Raw genomic sequence first — 15,785 nt, 5'->3', positions numbered from 1 at the left:
CCTGTGGAGGTACATGGACGTCACTATTGGAAAGGAAACTCAGATGCTACCACATTTCATAGGGGGGTGCAGGCACTATTTACTGGTTTGTAAGAACTCCCCCTGGACCCTAAATAAAGCTCAGGTAGATCTACCTCCTCCTGGTCCCATATCCCTACTGGGCAGGCAAACCTTGCTCTTGGAAACACCAAAGCCCATGGAAAAAGCCATTACCCCCTGAAATCGAGGTGTCAGCAGGTCTCCCGGGAAGGTCAGTGCTGTCCCCAACTCCCTTGGCCTCCCAGGAAGAATGATTGCCTTTGAAATGGAACTTTAACGGGCACATTTCAATGTTGTTAAATAAATACATAGGAGCAGGAAGTGCAAGGATGGACCTCTAGCTTGCCTGTGAGAGCCCTTGCACAGCGGCTACAGGGAAAAGCCAGCCCCAGCCTATTACTTCCGCTGCAGCCCATGGCTAGGAAGTGTTAGCTCAGGAAATTAGACCTTTAAGCCAGTCAGCAAGACCAACTGAGTGCTGTGCTGAAAGCAGGGAATTCAAAAATGATGACCCAGTTTTTGAAATTCCATAGCTTGTTTGCGCCAGAAAGGGAAGAAAAAGCAGCGAGAGAGAGAGAGAGAGAGAGAGAGAAAATGATCTCAAAAAACTGGCATGCGGCAGCCCTTCTGCAATCTCTGACCACCCAGGCTTGCTCTCAGAACCTGCCTGTAGCAGATTATTTACCCTGCCCAGTTCCCTTTTAAAAATCCAAGTACAGTTTTCTTCTCTGCCAGGAACCATTGTTCTCACACTTGGAGCTCTGCTTGGACCTGGCCTTGGCTGCCCTGGGGTTGTCTATGACTTCTCCAAACTTCCACAGCAGCTCCCGGATGGTCTGCCAGCCAGGGAACCAGTGATTTTTCTTATCCAAAGGTGGCTGTGTACATTTGTATCATGTTAACTTGTTTCAGCTCGGTGGGGAGGAGACAAAGGATGTGGAATCATCACACACGTGTTTCTTATTTTTCAACTTCTTAACAAACCCATTTCCCCCCATCTCCCCTCTTGGATACTGTTTTTCGAACTGTTGGTGGAAAGGGAAGAGAAAGGTTACATTGTAATGGAATTTTAGACTCTAGTCTCTCCTTCATATGGGTAAGTATGGTTGGGCATGAATCTAGAACTTTCTTTTATGACAAGACTAGCTGACATATTTGAGAAAAGGGAAGGGCTGGGAGCTTTACTTAATTATCACAGAAACTGCCATCATGCAGGGGCTAGTTGACAAGCCTCCTCGGTCCCCCACACTTTGAAGGTCCCCCTCCCTGGGACCAGGAAGGCAATGAGGATTGGAGTCTGGGAGTCAGACAGACAGATCAAGTCCAGGCTCTGACATTTACTAGCAGCATAACTTAGAATGAGTCAAGTTACCCTCTCAAGTTTGGGTTCTATGTGGAAAAATGAAGATGGTGATAATAACAACAGCCTCTGAATTTTGCTGTCAGAGGTAATGAGACAATAACATGCATAAATTTCTTAGCACGGTGCCTGGCATACACTGGGAGCTCAATAATTGCTAGCTGCTCCTGTGGATTTTGTCATGGATCTATGCTCAGTCATGATTTTGTTTCCTGCTTAGCACCAGGTGAGGCTTCTTCTGTATTCTTATGTCCATGACATCTGGTGATAGGTCCCTAGTGGTGAAGTACGGTCATCCTGGAAATGGGTCACAAAGGCCCTCACGCTGCCCCACATGCAGTGTTGCTAAGAGCACACGGTTGACAGTCTATCCCTTCCAACGTCCATTTCAGAAACATTGAAAGGATGTAGCTGGAAGTAACTGTACTCTGAAATGGAGGTCACTCGCTGCATTAAAGTGAACCACATCCCCAAACAATGGGTACCCACAGGTTTTGGAGATATGGTTAGCTCAGGTAAAGCTTGGGATCAGTTGTTGAGGTTAACATCTCAGCATCTGGGACCCCTGCTGACTAGCACAATATTTCTTGATTCGATCAGCTTATAATCTGTCCTAAAGAAGTGAGTTTCATACCAAAGAGCCCTCTACTCATCTCCAGAAAAAAAGAACTCAAAAAGAGAACACCACCTCCCTCCACAACCTCCCAATGGTCTCTCTTCCCCTGCCCTGTCTTTGCTGACCTTTCTGTAGGGACACATGGAAGTGAGGTGACACTTGCCTATGTGGCAGTAGACCGTTTCCCTGATTGCTCTTAACTATCACAGAAACTGCCTTTTTTCTGTGACCACGCAGGGACCTGATGGCTGTTCTACCAGGCAATGCCATCAGAGTGAAAGAGCATCCACTCCTGGGTCTCCAGTGCCAGGTGGGGTGGGAAACCACGGATTCCTGTGAAGCAGAAGCAAGTGGGAGAATTTTAAGATGGTCCTGCAGCATCACGTAATACTACACAAGGGGCAAAGCAGGCCACTCTCCATCAGTTAAGCTGAGTTGGGCCTGGCTCTATCCACCCAACTTACTTACAACCTAGCGTCCAGGCACCAAATAAACAGCACGAGCTTCAGCAATGTGAAAGTAATGACCAAGAGCTGCCGCCCCTGAGCACCTGCCCACATGCCAGCTGGGTCACAGGGACCCATCCTACTCTGCCAGCAACTGTGAGACAGAGAGGAACGGGACATGATAGCAGGGTCCAGTGCAAAGAAAAACCATGAGGGCCCTTGCTCAGAGAGTCTCAAGAATTTCAAACCCTGACAGCAGAATATTGAACCATGCAGGGCTCTTCCAAGTGCCAGGCTGTGTGATGATTCAGGCCGCCACACTCTGAGCCAGCCTTGGTATACATATACTACATAAATGTGCCCATTTTGCACACAGAAATAATAAAGTTTAGAAAGATCTTGCCCTAAATCTCTGTATAGCAGAACTGAGTTCCAGTATGCTGCAGTAGGAACACAGAATTTTGCCCTTTCCTGGTGTTCTGTACAGTTAAGTCCTAGTGTGGCGCATCCTTCAGTTGTGCGGGACAGGTGAGAGATGGCTGGCGAAGGTGTTGGTTCAGCAGTGTCTTATCTGGGTAGCAGAACTTCCAGAAGGGAGGCCAGCAGAGTGAGGAGATGGCTCAGATTTCTTTTCCCTGAAGTTGACAAATCCTGAGACCAATACCCCTCCCTGGCTTCTTCTTTGCTCATTGGATGCCATTTGCTGGTCAGCTTTGTGTGTTCTAAACAGAGGACCTCAAATATGCTCTTCATTCTTACCAGCTGAAAGTGGATTCCCTGAGTAGTGACTCATTAAGGGTTTTTTGTTTTAGCTGCTTTCCTTCTTCACTTTCCTTCATATCTAGTGAAATTCTTGGATTTATTTATTTTTCAGAATTCACACTGTATGACACTGGCTGTGACACTGTCCCTCTTGCAACTATCAGGAGAAATTCTTGTTTCCAAATCCTTTTATTATGATCCCTTTTTTCCCTATTCTTCATTGTCCCCATGATGCCAATTCAGTATAGTCAGACTTCCAGGGAGAAGTGAAAACAATTGCAGCCAGTCACAGAGAAGTAATCAAGCTTCCTGATGGGGCCTCTGTGATACTCTGCTTTTGAAATAAAAAATTAGGTTGAGCATCAGATTGGCAACTGTGTGGTTTGGGACAGGTTTCTCAGCCTCTCTGATCCCAAGTTACTTCTTGGGACCTTGGTGAATTTCCTGAGACTTACCTATAAAATATGTAAAAAATTATTTTCAAGTTGAAAATTATTGCAAACAGGAGATATTTGTTTTTAAGAGTTATAAAGGTCTGAGATCTTTGGGTTCAGTTTCCCATGGTGCAGAAAATTGTTACTGCACAAAAGTTACCTCTACAGTACAACATCTGGATTGGCATATGGGCCTGGATTCTATTGTGCTCTTGCATTAGCATCTCCTAGAGGGGAATTAAAATACACCTGTGCAGTGGTGCACCTCTGTAATGCCAGCTACTCAGGAGGCTGAGGCAGGAGGATCACAAATTCAAGGCCACCCTTGGGCAACATAGCTAGACCATGTCTCAAAATTAAAAAAAATAATAATAAAATAAAAAGCGCTGGGGATGTAGCTCATTGGTAGAGCACTCCTGGCTTCAATCCTCAGTATCACCTGCACACATACTAAATAAATAAATAAAACACACCTGTACTCAGGCTGTACCCATGAAGATTTAAAATTGGTATGGGGAAGGAGCCCAGGGATTGGCATACTTTAAAAGCTTCCACGTGATTCTCAAATGCAGCATCAAGAAAAACTAAGTTACAAGTATTCAGGTTCCAGTCTAGCTACTGTCCCCTTAGGAGTTGCCTGGGCAATTTCAACTCACTATCTTTTAGTTTCCTCTGTCTCAAAATAGGACCAAAATGTATTCATGAACCTGCAAGTGAGGGCAGATGGAAGCGTGTGTAGCTTAGGTGTCCCCATCTTGAGGATACATACATGCTGCAGACTGTATTCTTGAGCACAGGGGTTCAACCTCCTGGTTGGACACTTCCAAGTGTGAGTACAGGGGAGAATCCTTGCAGGGTAAAATCAGCTGATGTGGTGGGTCAAAAACGGGGGGTTCATACATGACTAGTCTCTGATCCTGGACTCCGGATCTCTGATCCTTCTGTTTTGTCTGTTTTCCCTCCTCTTTTTAGACTTTGAAGGAAACAAAATTGAACTGACCCCTTTCAAGTCAGAAGGGTCTCCAGTCTGGGGTTTGCTCTTTGGATTATCTTCCAGCACATGCCTCCTTCCTTTAAGGGTTGGTGGGAGGGGACCACCTCTGGAAGATGGTTTATCCTCCTGGAGATCCCAGGGGGATTCTCTGTCACCACCCATGCTAGAACACAACAGGCATAGACATAGCAAGAACAATACTCAGTTTCTGTCTCAGGAAGTGCATCCTGCTACAACAAGGTGCTCAGCAGATTGCTGGGAAAACAGTGGATCTTCTACCTTCTTCCTGCTTCATCTCTTCCCTTCGCATCTTTAAGTGACAGAACACCGCCTGAGTTCCATTGAATCAGACTCCCAGCCTGGATAGAAAATTTCAGTTGTTAGATGAGCAGGACAAGCATGGCTTTTAGGACCTTTGAACCAGGTTGATGGAACTTGGAAATGAGTTCAATATGGCGCCCAACAAAGGTCAATGTCCTTTAGAAAACAGGTGAAGAAATAAATCCTCATGAAGGATCAAAGAATGCTATTGCTTTTATCAAATACCCAGAACTTGAGAGTTTGCAACCTGGGTTGTTTGCTTTTACCCAACATTCTTGTGGTTTCTGGGAAGGCCAAAGGGTCTTCCTTTGTTCTTTGTATAACTAATTATGCTTGAAGACAGAAAGACCAACTGAGCACACCTGGCCCGAGGGTTCCAGGGAAATGGACTGCTTGCTAAAAAATTTGTTTTTCCTTCAGGGCTGTGAATAACACCTGTGTCTTTCGGCTATTGTCCCCTTTTCCCAGCGGTTGTGTTTGGTGCCTATGTGCATGTTGGTTTTTGAGCTTTGCATTGGTGCAGCATGCCTGGTCTTTCACCCCTCCAAGGCCATCCTTATATCCCCTGTGGGGCCTGGCAAATGTCCTCTTCATCCTGCCCCACATGTTCATTAACGGGGCTGGCTTGTGTGAAGTTTCCTGTAGCAGATCCTTCTGCTGCTTAAATTACCTTTCTCAAAGGTGACACATCCAGGTAAATTCAAGACTTGGACCATTTCTACCCTGTCTCTGGTGGGACTGGGAGCTTTCCTGTCTTTGGTAATCACTTTGCATTTCAGCAAATGCCCTGGCCTTGGAGTCTAGAGAATGTTAAAGGAGAAGTCTGTTATGCTTGGAGGGCTGCTCTCCTTTAATGCCGGCTGCCCCACCCCAGCCTAATACTCAGCAGCTCCTGTAATGACTGTAATGGCTTCCTGTTGACCTGCCCGTTTCCACAAGAAGTATGCTTTGTCAGAGGTGGCGTTGAAGGGAACAAGGAGACGAATTGGCTTGGACAAGTGTGTTTCAGGGCCAAACTTTCTGGAATGCAGAGACCCAGAGATTCCAATGGACCACTCAGTAAAATCCTAAAGCTGCCGCTGGAGAATTCTGATTACAGCCTTCCCAATGGCCACCCTCACCTCCATCATGATGGCAGCCTGTCTCATTCATTCAATACGAACCACAGGGAAGGACCAATTCCAGGCAGCTAGCATGCATTACCCTAATTAATCCCCACAACAACCCCATGAAGTAACTATGATCATTATTTCCATTTGACAAAAGAAGAACTGAAATGGGAACGCCAAGCATTTTTGTAACTTGTCAGGTTTATCCACAGGAATGAGAAAGGGAGGTAGAATTTGAACTCACGTCTCTTGGATTCCAGAGCATATTCTCCTTATCACCATGGCTCTTTTTCCACAGAGTAGACAAAAATATCTTCTGCTGAGCGAGGTGGCACAAGCCTGTATTCCCAGCAACTCGGGAGGCTGAGGCAGGAGGATATCAAGTTCAAAGCCAGTCTCAGCAAAATCAAGGTGCCAAGCAACTCAGTGAACCCCTGTCTCTAAATAAAATACAAAATAGGACTGGGGATGTGGCTCAGTGTTTGAGTGCCCCTGAGTTCAATCCCTGGCACTCCCAATATATATGTGTATATATATATATATATATATTTTTTTTTCCTGCAGAGATATTTCTTCATATTTCTTCTCAAGTCTTGTTCTACCTCAAGAGAGAATCAAGCACAAATATGAAGAAATGTCTCTGCAGAAAATGTATATATACATATATTTTGGGGGTAAAAGGGATCGAACTCAGGGGCACTCAGACTTGGAGTCTGATATATCAGGAATTCATTCTGATATACAAGCAAAAAATCCAAAATAACAAGAAGTCCTGTTCTTATGTGAAGGAAGTTTGAAAACGTTAACCTGGGGGCTTTCTCTTAGTCCTTGTGGACCCAGGACCACAACTTTTTTTTTCCCTATCTTCCTCCAAGTGGACTTTTAAACTCAATGGTCCAAGATAGCTGCTGAGCTCCAGCCATCTTATCTGCAGTCATGGCTGGCAGAAGGAGAATTCAAAGAGATCCAAAAGACCAAATATTAAATTTATTGATGAAAATGTATTTTAATACATTTATAAATTTATTAAGTGGACTCTTAAAATATTTATGCTTAATCATTGCTTAATCTCCTACAAAGGAACCCAAGCTATATACATATTAAAGAGTCAGGATTCTGCTTGCCAGAAGAGAATTATAGGTACTGGGTGACTGCTATAGTCTCTACTACATGCAGCCTGCCCCACTTTGCTAAATATTGAACCCGGTTTCCCGTGATACCCACTTCAGAAATCCTCAAGAGATGGGGCTGTGTTCACAGCTCCTAGTCTCCCTGACAACCCGCTTGCTCAATGCAGTCCTGAACACAAATGGTCATAGCCACCATCTAAGTCCCTTGTCCAAGTGCTGGCTGAGCTCAGGAGCACCCAGTACTGCCCACTGAGCAACATCGACACTTCCAGGTACTGATGATTACTGTCCCTTAGCGACATGCCTGCACTGCCCTAAGAACAGCCCAAGCATATTGTGGTGTGGTTGTCATGTAGTATAGATGTGGCTTCATGGATGTGGCAGAGCTCAAGGATGCTTCCCCAGCACCCACATTACCCATTTCATGAGTTTTCCATGAACTCATTCCCGAAGCAGAATTCAACTGTTTTCTTCTAGTTCTTTTCTTGCTTACTCAAAGAGGCCAAGGAAATTTAATATTTTCTATGGAATGAACTGGGATTCCATTTTCCCCTTCAGTTTCACAGGCCAAGGTAATTTTCACGGAAGAGCCAGGTAAAGAGGCAACATTTAGGGTCACAGTTATTCTGGGCACCAGTGAATTTGCTTCGCACGGAAGAAGATGAGACTAAGAGCGTGCTCTGAGTGGGACCAGGACTGTTGTGATCCTAGCAGGTGCTTAGACTCGGGATCTCGGTCCTTCAGATGACACACTCTGGGGCACTCACACCTGTTTACCAAATCAGGGCTGCTCCCTGGGAATGATGGGAAGCTCCATCCAACCTCAAGGTTCTCGGGTGGCACCCATCCATTTGATGGGTCAGAGAATTGCTCCTAAACATGCCCAGACCCTCACAGTTCAACAGGGAGGAGAAGAAACCAATGCATAAGGAAGAGCCGGCAGAGTGCACCACACTCAAGTCCATGATGCCCGTCCTGCTTGCACATTAGCATCCTTCGAGCAGCTGAAAAACATAATCGGTACCAGGTCTTCAGCCCCGCCCAGTGAAACCTTGGGAGGAAGAGGAATATTTTACATTCCCCAGATGATCCTAAAGGGCAGCCACGATTGAGAACCACTCTTTTAAACAAATGCCAACTTGTATCCTCACAAAGAGCCTTAGGAATAGAGACCAGGAATTCCTAGGAATAGCCTAGGAATTTTCCGGATTCTTTTGATGAGGCCCTGTCCCCATGAGATCTTTCAGGAGAATAACTCTTGGGAATCCACATCTGGGAAGCAGTTTAGATGTGCAGCTTTAAAGTATGGGAGGGACTGGGGAGGGTATAGTTCAGTGGTAGAGCACTTGTCTAGCATATGTGAGGCCCTGAGTTTGATCCCCAGCACTGCAAAAAAAAAAAAAAAAAAAAAAAAAAGAACGAAAGAAAAAAATTAAGGGTACCAGAGACCTGGTTTGATAACCTAGTCTCTCTGTTGACTAGAATTGCAATAACCCTGAACCATGATTTCACCTTTCTCTCAGTTTCCTCTCCTATTAATGTCACCATGCCCCTGACACATGCCAACCTTCCTGACGGAAAGTAATTATTTCTCTTTTTTCCAGCTTTTATATTGGTGCATTATAGTTGTACCTAATGGTGGAATTTGTTGTTACTTACTCGTACATGCACACATGTAACCATAAAATTTGGCCAATATCACTCCCCCATATTTCCCCTTCCCCTCACCACCTGCCCCTGCCCCATCCCTTTCTTTTACTGATCTCTTTTTGGAGAAAATACTCATTTCTCATGGTTGACGTTCTTGTTGTCTGGGTGAGATGCTGATGAGACCAGCATCTACAGCTTTGTTTCTTACTGTACTATCAGCATCTGTCAATACAAAGACGTCTTTGCTGATGGGCTCTCCGCTTTCATCTGCCAAATTAGCATGGTTTCCTCCAGCTCCCCAATCCTCCAGCTCTCCATTTGGTGCTCTTCAGTGGACCCTGTGGCTGGGCCCTGGCCCATGTGCCCACATGAAGCTTATTCTCTACTAATGATGGGTGATGATCAACTCAACTCGTTTTTAGTGATTTCCACTGGGAAGACTCAAAGGCAGTGGGGCCAGCGTGCTATAAATTCCCTGCCTCTGCTGTGTTGGCTGATCCGAAAGCATGGTGCTTCTTTCAGCAGTTGGAGTTGCTGTGGGAGGAAGTAGTGACCAAAGCAAGCAGGAGAGAGGGGGTCCTCTGTTCACAGCCAGATCGGCAACGGAGCTTTCCAGAGTTCTGGCTTTCTGTGAGTTAGGACTTCCCCTGGCGGCTATCCTTTGTTAAGAATATCCTGCGTTCCTGCTGTATGCCCTTAACTTTGCAAGTTAAAGATGTCCCCAGAGAGCATGTTTTATAGCCCCTCAAAGAATACGTATTTTTACATGCTACCTCAGTGAGTCATTTTGCTTCTCGGACTTTTGGATTCACAATTGCTTAATTATGTCCCAATGGTGGGTCTTTATGTCAAACGCCTCCCTTGTCCTGCTTCTGGGTCTGAATTTGCAAATATGAAACTGTTTCAAGATTGGCTTTAGGCTAATCATTTGTAAGTGAAAGTGAGCTAATCCAATGAGTCCTTGTAGGTAAATGACCCGGCCTCATGGCACACAGTAGGTGTGAATAAATATTAGTCCCCACAGTTGCTAGCCTGATTAAATGAGTTGAGCTTGTGCCTTTAAAATTCATCCTGCTAATTTGGGGGGAATTTTTTTTTTTTTTTTTTTTTTTTAAGCAGTGACTTTTGTCTAGTTGGGAAAAAAATGGTATCAGTGAAATGATTATAAACAAGTGTCAATGTCATGAACTTGCTGTCTGAAGTTCTTCCCAAGGCATGGGCATAGAGCTGGCCAGGTTTTGTTTGTGCAGCTTAGAGCTGCTGCTTCAGAGACCAAAACTGCCTTCTGTCAAGGTTTCAAAGAAATCTGTCTGGGGAACACAGCGATGTTGATGATAAGGTCTCCCACAGCCGAGCGACCACAGTTGAAGTGGCCTGGTGGTGATGTCATGGAGATTAAGACATGTTATCTGTAATGAGAATAAATTCCCACTGCACAACATCAGTCTTGGGCTGGGCATGATTCTCAGGGCTTATTTTAGAGCTGAATGAAAGTAGGTAATTATCATGTTCTCCAACTATAATCAGCTGAACAGGATACAGGTAGCCACAAAATGGAGTTATTTAAAACTAACAGAATCACTTCACAAAGGGTAATAATCTGGAAGTTTCTTTCTGCAACATCTAGTTAAACCTGTCTAGTGTGGAGACGACAGGGGAGGCTTGCTTTGTAACTTCCTTAGTGGCAAGAGTATCAGAAAGCCTCTTTTGGAAGTGAAAGATGGAAACTCTGGCCTGAGGCTGCCCCAGAGCAATTTAGTTTTCTTTGGAAATGATCCAAGGAGAATCCCAGGTTTCCGGACATCATCTGTTGGATGGTTACCATAGCAATGTGCACACAACCACCCTAGCAGGGTGGTCTTGTGATCCAGCTGGTCCAGCCTGGCAGGGGCACACAGCAGCCCCTCAGCTTGAGTTACAAGCTGATTCCTGACATTGGTTATGAGCCCTTATCTTGGGTAGCATTTCCTGTGACATTCCATTTAGTACCCCAGAATGGGGCACAGCTCTGAATTAAGAATTTGTGAGACTCTGCCAGAGCCAGTTTCTGAACAGGTGTGAGACAGGTTCAGCTTGGCCCCAAGTTATTTTGGCTCTACCACCGGTTAGATGTGAGAAGTTGGCCATCTTATTTTGACTAGCTGAGACTTGGTTTTCCTCTGTAAAATGGGGATGATGGAAGTCTATCTTGTAAGGGTGGGCTCAGAAGGATGCCTTATAGACATCAGCTGGTTGTAATCATGGTCTTTGAGTAAGAAGACCACAGACAGAGGTTCCTGCACATCTCCTAGTGAACCTCACAGCTTCTGAGGGTGTCTGGTACTGCAGTAACAAATCTGAATTTTGCTCTGTTGCACTTGCTAATGAGATAAGAAAAGGGACTTTTCCATTCCCCAGTAGCTGGGTAAAACCTGGGTTGATTCCCATTGTGTTAAACACCATCCCATGAACTCATAGTAGCAATGAAATAACAGCAACTGCAGCCTGCTTTTTATTAAATGCATCCTCTGTACCAGGCACTGAACTCAATGCAACATATAACTTTAGTTCTCATGACCACCATTATTCTCAACATTTCTGAAATAGGCACTCAGAGGGTTGAGAAAGAATGTGTATGTGGATGGGTTAGAATTTGAGCACAGGGTATTGCTTCAAATTTGGCACTTTAACTGTGGCTTCTCTTGGGCCTTTGCAAACAGTGAAACTTTAAGATCCCAAGCTAAAAAGGAATGACATGGGGCTTTTAGTATCTTAATGACCCCAGCATGCTTCCCCGGCATAGTTCAGTGTACTTCTACACACCCGAGTATTTAGATCTCAGGAATTCTCCAACTCATTGGAGGAGTGAGAAAGTGAAGCCGCGGAAGGGGATAAGCAACCTGCTCAGTACCGCCCCCTGAGGACATGGCAGCAGCAACTTCTAAATACAAATCTCCCAGCCCCACGCTCCTCTAGCCTGACCTTGGCACAAAGATAGCTGTAGGGACCTGGTTGGGCAGCCCTTGCAGAGGCACCTATAGGAGTCCCCTGGGTGAGGATCAGGATGTTGGCTGAGTGGCTCATTCGAGGACCAGTTAGAGTTGTCTGCTGTCTGCAGTTGATTCTGTGGCCCATCCAGCAATTGGGCAGTGTCAAGGTTATGACAGTGATGAGCACTGCTCTTAGAAGCTTATGTGGGGACAAGGTTAATGCTTGTCTGGTTCAGTCTATTTCCATAAGCAAAGTTTCTTTCTTGATCTGCATCATGAAAACAAGCCAGAGATGGGAAAGAAGACATGTTTTGATTAGGGAGAGGCCTTGGGGTCTGGAAAGGAGATTGTCCCTGGTGCATTCTTGGGCTTTGCTGCCCAGGGAATTCTGATGAGGAGCTGCCTTTTATCACAGTTTGGTCAATTGTGGCCAGTTTTCTACTTGGTGTTTGTAGATGGCCCATGTGTCTGTGTTGTCTCTAACTCCTTGTCTGGATAACAAGGTCTTTCCAACATACTTTGCAGTGGACCACTTTGGTCTCAGTTATATATCGTCTTCTCGGGATTTGTGTAGCAGGTCAATTGCTCATGCATTCACTTTGAAAAGTGAATTTCCTCTCCATGATGAGTGCTGCAGTAGATGCTAGAAATGTTCACTTTATTAAAAAAATAATAATAATTTCAAAAGTAAGAATAAGCCCACTATTGATGATGCAGTGGTGGGAGTGGGGGGATATAGATGACTTTCAGTGTGCAGCTGGTTCCCCACAAATTGCCAATATGCAGGGCCTGTCTTTGTCCAGGCCTATTTCCTACTGCTGGAGAAAGATGTATGGTTTTGCTTTTTCCTTCTTTTTTTTTTTTTTTTTTTTTTTTTTTTTTAATATTTTCTTAGTTGTAGTTGACGATGGATCTTTATTTTATTTATTAATATGCAGCACTGAGAATCGAACCCAGCATCTCACACATGCTAGGCAAGTGCTCTACCACTGAGCTACCATCCCAGCCCTTGGTTCTGCCACTTCTTAAATGAAGGGGACCTTCCTGATCTCATCCATCAAGTAGATTCCATCCAGTGCTCAAAATCAGTTCAGAACAGGATACTCCCTTTGGCATATGTTGGTCCATGCAAACCACCCTAGTTTCAGACCAAAATAGCTCCTTCACCAAGACGGGGGTTCTCATCTCTTCTACCCTTCCCAATGCCTTCATACTCCTTGATCCAGAAGTTTCAAGGGGTGACATGATTTTTCTCCAATAAATGACTCTGCCAGGCTCCCCATTTTCACTCCAAGAGTCATTTATTGGAGAAACACATTGTTTATGACTCACAACTGACAGTAAGGACAGCTCACCTTGCTATTAGACCAAGTTTTGTGGTTTAACTAAGCTCCTTTCCATTCTTTCCCATAGAATCACGCTTTATGACTACCAGGCCATGTGTAGAGCCAACAAGGAGAGCAGTGATGGGGCCCATGGCCTCCTGGATGTGAGTATGACACGATCATATTTCTGTCCATCTCTGAGAGCCTATCTCCGTATTTGGAGTGATCGAGTATATATATTCTCAAAACCATAAATGTTTAAAGCTATTTCCTGACTGGATGCATTACCGAAAAATTGCTTCTGTTTAAATCCAAATCCAGTGATGAGATGAATGAGAAACAGGCCCAGAGTCTTTGATGGGCAAATGCAGTAGCCCCCTTTTTGATAGAAAAGGGGAGCTGTTTTGCTGAGTCTCTCATTCTTACATAAAAAATTTTTTTAGATGTTGATGGACCTTTATTTTATTCATTTACTTATACGTGATGCTGAGAATCGAATCCAGTGCCTCACACATGCCAATCAAGCACTGAGCCACAATCCCAGCCTGAAAGATTTGGTTTTGTTCAACAAAAATCTTCCTTTTTGTTTACAAGACAGCTCTTAGCCTATGAATGAATTCAGATTTTAATGGCAGGTCATCTCCCCAGATCTTGCTGCTGCTATTTTTTCCCCCCAGTATTGTCTTCCCTGTGGCCGATTCCATTGGTGATGTCACAATTGCAGATCAGTCAACACAGTATTATATCATTAAAAACTGTCTTTCAGAGTCCAGGAGATGAACTGTTACAATTTACTCTTGGTTTAAAAATGTAATTCTGCAATGGGTGGACAATGTAAGTTTGGACATTAAATACTAAAAACACACAAAAGAGTATAGTTCTATAGAAGTCCACACATATGTATCACTATAAACCTTGCAATGTGATGATTTTGTAAGTACCAAAAATTAACCCCAAATTTGGTTTGAAATATGAGATTTAAAGCCACTTTTGTCTTGAAAGATGCACACCTTCTCTTCAAGACCTGAGTTCTTACAAGGGATTATGTAAAAACCAAACATTTAATGCAGTTCTCTACACTGAAGAAGCAAGAATTGGTTCAGAACTGGAAAATTTCTGTGAGAGACAACCATAAGTTGGACATCTTGGGGAAAAAAAAAGGCTTTTTAGTGAGACTGTCTTTCTAAACCCAACTTCCATAACCCTAGCATGAATATTTTCAGACTTAAAGTGTTCCCTAGATAGGGTTTCATCATTAGGCTTAAAAGCTCCATGGCATTATCCTTTTGAGTGATAATGTGCATTTAAATGTTTTAATCCCATATTTGCATAATCCCTTTGTTTACTCATATTGAGCCGGGTTCTGAATGCTGGAGGGCCTTTCCCCCTGGCCTCTGGGTGATCTGCCTCTGTGCCAAACCTCCAAGGCTTCCTAATCCCTTTATTCAGCCTCTCTGTCCTCTGAGCCACTCTGCCCATCCAGCAGGGACAAAGATACGGAATTGTCCCAGGGTCTGACCATCTGGATCTTTCTGAAAGAAAGATGATCACATTTTTTTTTCCCAAGCCAAAAAACATAATGACAGAACATGGGGCTACCAGGTTACATTTGGTTTCAGGAAAACAGTTAAAAGTTCATATCTGACCCTAATCCTGGGGTCTCAGGGGTTCTTTATCTCAGGAATGATGTTGAAGCACTCGGTCAAATGGGAGCAAGAGAAGCTTGCAAGTCTAAAATCTGCATGGGCTGGGAATAACCCTAGTGGGGTGGTAGTGGGGTTTTGTTTGTTTTTTGTGGTGGTGGTATTTTGTTTGGTTTTGTTCTCATTTACATTCTGGCCTGGTAAAGGAAAATCTCAACAATGGTAGGGGAGTAAATGTGTGCTGTGTTCTTCTTTTACTTAAAACTGGATAATTCCCCTATTCTCAGTTCTAGTTCTTCTAATTAAAGTGCTTAGAAAGTAGGATTAAGTAGCAATCACCTCAGAAACCAAGATTTGGCAAGCACTTTAATTCTCTGATACCTACAGGCAACCACAAAAGGTTCTGAGAATTTTCTGGACCTGACATCTGGGGCCCGGGCTTTGCCAATGTCACTGCCTGTCTCTCAAGTCCACCCACCACTCGCATATCTGGCATACCTAGGTACAAAGAACAACTGAGGGGAGACTTGGTATTTTCCAGAATTCAGGAAATTGAATTATCCACATAGGAAATATCACAGAGTAAACAATCCAACTGCTTTTTTTAATTAAAATATTCTGAAATAAAGATTAGGCTGTCAATGCCTTCTTTTATAGAGTGATGGGGATTTTCTGCAAGGATAAAAATCACATGTTTATATGGTTATCATTTTTTTTTTTCCAAAGTCCAAATATGTAAGTGTGAGAAAAGGCAGCTCAAATCCTACATAATTCATGGAAGGCATTAAAATCAATTGTATGCAATTTGTGCTGATTTCCATGAATGACAGACAGTGATGGAGAACAGAGAGAGTCACCTTCCCAAAAGGGAGCTCTGTGAATTACCATTTAAAACTAGTTATGATTCCAGCCCCCAACCCCTCAGCATTGGGCTGCAAAAATATTAGCCCCTAGAGGGTAAAGGTTTAAGCATCATTGACTGAACTT

At 44.0% G+C, this 15,785-nt stretch overlaps 1 protein-coding gene across 1 annotated transcript in view; it reads left to right on the top strand.

Annotated features, from left to right (window-relative positions):
• The window catches only part of CACNA2D3 (calcium voltage-gated channel auxiliary subunit alpha2delta 3), an 871,596-nt gene that overhangs the window by 786,875 nt on the left and 68,936 nt on the right, over positions 1-15,785 (top strand). The window contains 1 exon segment of the mRNA XM_079115690.1: positions 13,244-13,319. Coding sequence (XP_078971816.1) covers positions 13,244-13,319 — 76 coding nt within the window.

The sequence above is a fragment of the Sciurus vulgaris genome (assembly GCF_902686455.1).
Source record: "Sciurus vulgaris genome assembly, chromosome: 16".
Lineage (NCBI taxonomy): Eukaryota > Metazoa > Chordata > Mammalia > Rodentia > Sciuridae > Sciurus > Sciurus vulgaris.
Note: the sequence above shows the minus strand (reverse complement) of the source record. Positions and strands in the feature narration are given on the sequence as shown.